General features: G+C 34.0%; 1 protein-coding gene across 1 annotated transcript; it reads right to left on the bottom strand.

Moving 5' to 3' along the window:
• Positions 1-1,395: 1,395 nt before the first annotated feature.
• Positions 1,396-1,764, bottom strand: TM35_001301020 (uncharacterized protein; the record flags this gene model as incomplete). The annotated part of the gene is made up of 1 exon (XM_029031848.1): positions 1,396-1,764. One exon carries the CDS (start codon positions 1,762-1,764, stop codon positions 1,396-1,398), a length of 369 nt encoding a protein of 122 aa, XP_028876860.1.
• Positions 1,765-5,750: the final 3,986 nt, after the last annotated feature.

Here is a 5,750-nt window from a genome sequence, read left to right as displayed (position 1 = left end):
ATGTGGTTTATTTGCATCTGGTTATTTGGTTGTGTGGGATGTATTGGTGGTTTATGGTAGTGTGTTTAGGGTTGTGTATATTGAATATTTTATAAATTTTAGATTTGGTATTTAAATGATTATAAGCAATGAAAAATAACGCATACATCAGATAAGATTGTGTAAATGAGATATATAATTGATTATTCATATGATTTGATTATAATGTATTAAATATAATTTAGTTCAGGTAGGAGTTGGTTGGGTGGGGTTGTTGGTTTGGTGTGTGGTATGGAAGTTTTGTCTTGGGATTTGGTTTTATAATTTGGTGATTATATTTCTTGTTGTGTGTTTTGTTGGTCTGGGGTTTGGGTGTGTACTGGTTGTTGGTTTGTGGTATTAGGTGGTTGTTAGTTTGTTGTGTTCTTTGGAGTTGGATTGTTTGTTGATGTCTGGTTGTTTGTTTGGTGGGGTGGGGTGAGTTGGTTGGTATACTTCTTGTGAGTTGGATAGCTATGATATTTTGTTAGATGTATTGAGTTGGTGTTGGGTAGTGGGTTTGGTGTGGAGGTGTGGGTTAATGTGGGGAAATTCTCAAAAAATTGGGTTCGAAATTTCGGAGAAAATCTTAAATTTTAGGGGCGTTCAACTTTTTGGGCGGAAATTCATGCATGTTCCCCGTTGTTAATTTGAGCTAAAATCAGGGTTTTTCGGGGGTGGTGGTTCGGTAGGGGTTGGTGTAATATAGAAAATTGAGGTTGTGGTGTGTGGTGTATTAATTTGATAGATTTTAGATTGAGATTCATTATGATTTTATTATGAAGAAATTATTAAACATAAATTATATGAGTTAGAGAATGATAGATCTTTATTATATATGATTACTTATTTGGGTTATAGTATTTATTTAGTATTACAGTTTGTTTAGGGTGTGGTGGTGTAGGGTGGTGGGCGTGATTCAGGTGTGTGGGTGTGTGTTGTGTTTGGGACCGTTTGGTTGGTTATTTGGTGGATTGATATTGATTGGTGTAGTAGATGTTTGTATGTTAATATGTACCTGGTGGGTATTGGAGATTGATTGTTTGGTGAGTTGGTGTTGGAAATTGTGAAAAAATGGGTCCGAAATTTCGAGAAAAATCTGGAATTTTAGGGGTGTTCAACTTTTTGGCTGGAAATTCATGCATGTTCCCCGTTGTTAATTTGGGCTAAAATTAGGGTTTTTCGGGGGTGGTGGTTCGATAGGGGTTGGTGTAATATAAGGATTTAGCCTGGTGTTGATGATATTATATTTAAATAGATATTATATTGAGATTGAATTAAGTTGAATTATGATATATTATTTTAACAGCAAGTATGATCTCATAATAAAGATAATCATGATGTGTATATTTTATGTATATTTTCATTTGATATAATTTAATTAATAATGTATTTGTTGGTGGTGGTGGTGATGGGTGTTGTGGTTGATGAATGTGTGGGTTGAGTTTTGGTTGATGTTGATGTTGTGCTCTTAGTTGGTTGTTGGTTGGGTGGATGGTATGTGGTATGGGTTGGTGTAGTTTGTATGTATTTGGAGATCTGGTTTTGGTTGTGGTGTGAATGATTTGGGTAAATTTGGATTAAAAATTGGGTCAAATTTTCGGAGAATTTTTNTTGGGTGGATGATTCTGGAAATTGATTCAGGGGATTCAGGATGTGATCAAAATCCCGGAAAATGTGGTCAAATTTTCGGAGAATTTTTTGGGGTTTAGGGGCGTTCAACTTTTTGGGCGGAAATTCATGCATGTTCCCCGTTGTTAATTTTGCTGTTTTTTGGGGGTTTTTGGGGAGGTGGTGGTTCGATAGGGGTTGGTGTAATACAGGAAAATGGTGTTGTGGTCTGGGTGTATTTACTAGATATTTTATTTGATTTTATTGATTTTGTTATTGATGTAATATAGATGAATAAAAAGAATGTTCATAAGATTGTTACTGATTGATAGATTATAATTTGTATTTATTTTATATTTTAGGATTTACTTAATATTATATGTGTTAATGGTGTCTTTGTGGTGTGCTTGGTGGTATTGTGTTGGTTGTGTTGTGTAGTGTGTTATTTGGTTGGGGTGCCATAATGGGTTTATTGGTTGTTGGGTGTGGGTTGGGATGTTGTTGTTGGGTGTTGGTGTGTGGTGGTGAAAATGATGAAAAATGGGTCCGAAATTTCGGAGAATTTTTGGGGTTTTAGGGGCGTTCAACTTTTTGGTTGGAAATTCATGCATGTTCCCCATTGTTAATTTAAGCTAAAATTGGGGTTTTTCGAGAGGTGGTGGTTCGATAGGGGTTGGTGTAATATAAGAATTTGGACTAGGTGGGTAGTGTACTATATTAATTTTATATTCTTTGTGTTGAGATTGGGTATGATTGTAATTAAATGATATAAATAAAACATGATATGTGGTATATGTTGATTACCTGAGTTGATTTCTTGAATATATTCTTAATGATTTATAATATATAGTTTAATTAATTTATTGTTTTGGTTAGGGTGTTTGGTTATGTGGGGTTTGTTAGGGGGGTTGCGTGTGGGTTTTGATTAGATCAGATGTATTTCTGTTGTCGTTGATTTCTGTGACCTGGTGTAGCCTGTGGGTATTTATTATACTTTATATTGGTTTTATGTCTCTTTATTGGTTTTTTAATGTAACAACATCATAGGCTATAGAGTAATGTGATAATAGTTTTGATTCTATATTGATTTAATTATATCTCATTGTATTAATATTTATTTAAGTTGGTTGGTACTGTTGGGTTTGAGTTGTATTCTTGTTGGATTTAGTGGTTGGGGTTATGGGGTTTGATGGGTGTGTTGGCTTTTTGTACATGTTGTTGTATTTTGGTTGGTTTGTGGTTTGGTGTTGGATTTGGTAGATTGGTTATTTTGTATAAATTGGTTATATGGGTCTTATAAATCAGGTTAAATTGGTGGGGTTGGTATGGATAGATGTTGTACTTGGTGTATTTGATTTTGTGTATCTCTTAAATTATTGTTTATTAAATTGTAGTGTTTCATCTGGTGGGTGTTTATGGCTGTGGGATAGGTTTGTGGAGATATTGTGGAATTAGAATGAGAAGGTTGAGAAAAATTGAGAAAAATGGGTTCAAATTTTCGGAGAATTTTTAAAATTTTAGGGGCGTTCAACTTTTTGGCGGGAAATTCATGCATGTTCCCCGTTGTTAATTTGGGCTAAAATCGGGGTTTTTGGGAGGTGGTGGTTTGATAAGGGTTGGTGTAATATAAGGAATTAGGTCTATTGGGTTTGTATGAAGTGTTGAGTGCATTTAATAAATTATGTATAGAGTGATTATTATTGGGGTTAATTGATATATATTAACAGGTGCATAAATGTAGTATGTAATGATATGTGAGATTGATTTATTTCTTATTTTATTTCTTGAATTTGAGGTTTAATTAATTTAACTGGTACTTTGGGGGGTTTTGATAGGATAGTTGGATATTTGTTGGTAGTTCTAGTGTTTATTTGATTTAAATTAATTGTGCGGTGTGATTGTTGGGCTGTAATGTGGTTATGGGAGATAGAAATTTGTCCAGAAAATCCTCAAAAATGGGTCCAAATTTTCGGAGAATTTTTGGAATTTTAGGGGCGTTCAACTTTTTGGCTGGAAATTCATGCATGTTCCCCGTTGTTAATTTTGGGGTTTTTGGGGATTTTTCGAGGGGTGGTGGTTCGGTAGGGGGTTGGTGTGATATAAGGGAATGGCTGAATATTCAATTATATTTTATTTTGTTAATTTGTAGTTTAGGTGCGATACGTTTGCTGTGGGGTAGGTTTATTGTGTTATATTGTGGTATTGCATTCTTTTATGTTAATTTGTTGGATAGTTTTGGATCTTGTTTGGGTAATGTGTATGGTGCCGCTGGTGTTGTTCCTGATTGTATTTTATAAACTTTGTATTGGTATAATTGGATGGGTATAATATGATCATATAAATCTAATAAATGCAGAGGATCATAAGATAATAGATGGAGATAATTTCAATGTGTTTGGTTATTTTGATTGTATAATATTTAATTAATTGGATGTGTTTAAGTGTTTGATTTGTTGAGTTTGCATTGGGTGCTACTGGTGATCTTGGGTGGGGTTTGGTATTTGTTGTGGGGGTGGTGGTGTTGTGATTAAACAAATATTGAGTTTGAATATATTATCTTGATGGATTAATCTTATATAAAACACAAGCTAGAATATGAGCTAAAAGATAATGGTAAATTGTGTATCTATATTATTTCTTTAATTATGGTTTATTAAAGTTATATAGTTTGCATTAGGTTGGTGTTGTTGGGTGATTCTATTGGGGTGGTTTGGGTGGTGTGTGGTTTGTTGTGTTGATGGGTTGGGGTATAGTTTGGTTGTTCACTGAGGTTGTTGTTGTTTGTGTATTTGATATGGAGTGTGTATCTTTGGTGATTGGTGTATGGGTTGGGTGGATGATTCTGGAAATTGATTCAGGGGATTCAGGATGTGATCAAAATCCCGGAAAATGTGGTCAAATTTTCGGAGAATTTTTGGGGTTTNTATTTCTGGTATTAATTCATATGATTTGTATATAAAATAACATACGACATGTACATTCAATAATTATACATGTAGATATATGACTCATTATTATTTGATTTTTGGTAATATTTATTCGAGAGTTTATTTTATGGGTCTGAGATTTTGGATTGGTGGATTGGGTTGGATTTGGGTTTGTTGTTGTGGCTTGGGGTGTTGTACAGGGTGTACTGTAGTTACTTATTGGTGTTTTATTTGTTTGTATTATCTGGAATTTTGAATGTTTAAATCGATGTGGCTGAGAATGGGGTATTAAGGGTGCATGAGGTGTTTATATCGGTTGGTATATTTAATTTAATTGTGGTTTATTTAATTATATGTTTGTTGGGTGGGGGTGGTTGTGTGTGGGTTTATGGTGTTGTTTAATTTAGTGGTGGTTGTGGTTGTGGTGTTATGGGTTATTTTATTTGATATCATTTGGATTAGTGTGTTTATGGTTTTAGTGTGGAGTTGGATTGGGAAGGTTGTGGTAGTTGTTTAGGTGTGGGTGTAGGTAATTGTTTTGTGTATAGTCTGAGATTTGGTTGATAGGGTGCAGAAGATTGGTCAAAGATTGGTCAAAAATTGGGTCGAAATTTCGGAGAATTTTGTGATTTTAGGGGCGTTCAACTTTTTGGCTGGAAATTCATGCATGTCCCCTGTTGTTAATTTTGGGTTTTTGGGAGTTTTTCGAGAGGTGGTGGTTCGATAGGGGTTGGTGTAATATAAGGAAAAGGATATCCTGAGTACCTACTGTTAAAATTAATTAAATTGTAATTGTAATCTTATGTATATTCTTTCTGATTTTCTTTTTATTTATTTTATTTTATTTATATGAATTGCTGTGATAGAAGAAATTATTTGAAGAATTGGGCAAAGCGAAATTATGAAAAATAATAAAGAGTATATAATCTTAATATGTTTGATCTTATTAATATTTATATAATTATTGTGGTGTGGGTCTGGTGGGGTTGGTTACCTTCCTGGTGGTGGTTTATGTGGAATGAATTTTGATGTGGTGGGTGTTGTGTCTGGATGATGAAATGGGTTTTATTGGTGTTATTCTAGCATGGATTTGGTGGTGTTGTTTAGGTAGTACTTATTTGTGTTATTTGTGTGGTGTGGTATTAATGGAGGTGGGTTTAGTTTGGTATGAGTGTGAGGTGTGGGTTTTGAAAA

This window comes from Trypanosoma theileri (genome assembly GCF_002087225.1).
Source record: "Trypanosoma theileri isolate Edinburgh chromosome Unknown TM35_Tth_130_V1, whole genome shotgun sequence".
Lineage (NCBI taxonomy): Eukaryota > Euglenozoa > Kinetoplastea > Trypanosomatida > Trypanosomatidae > Trypanosoma > Trypanosoma theileri.
This window is presented reverse-complemented; position numbering and strand designations above follow the sequence as displayed.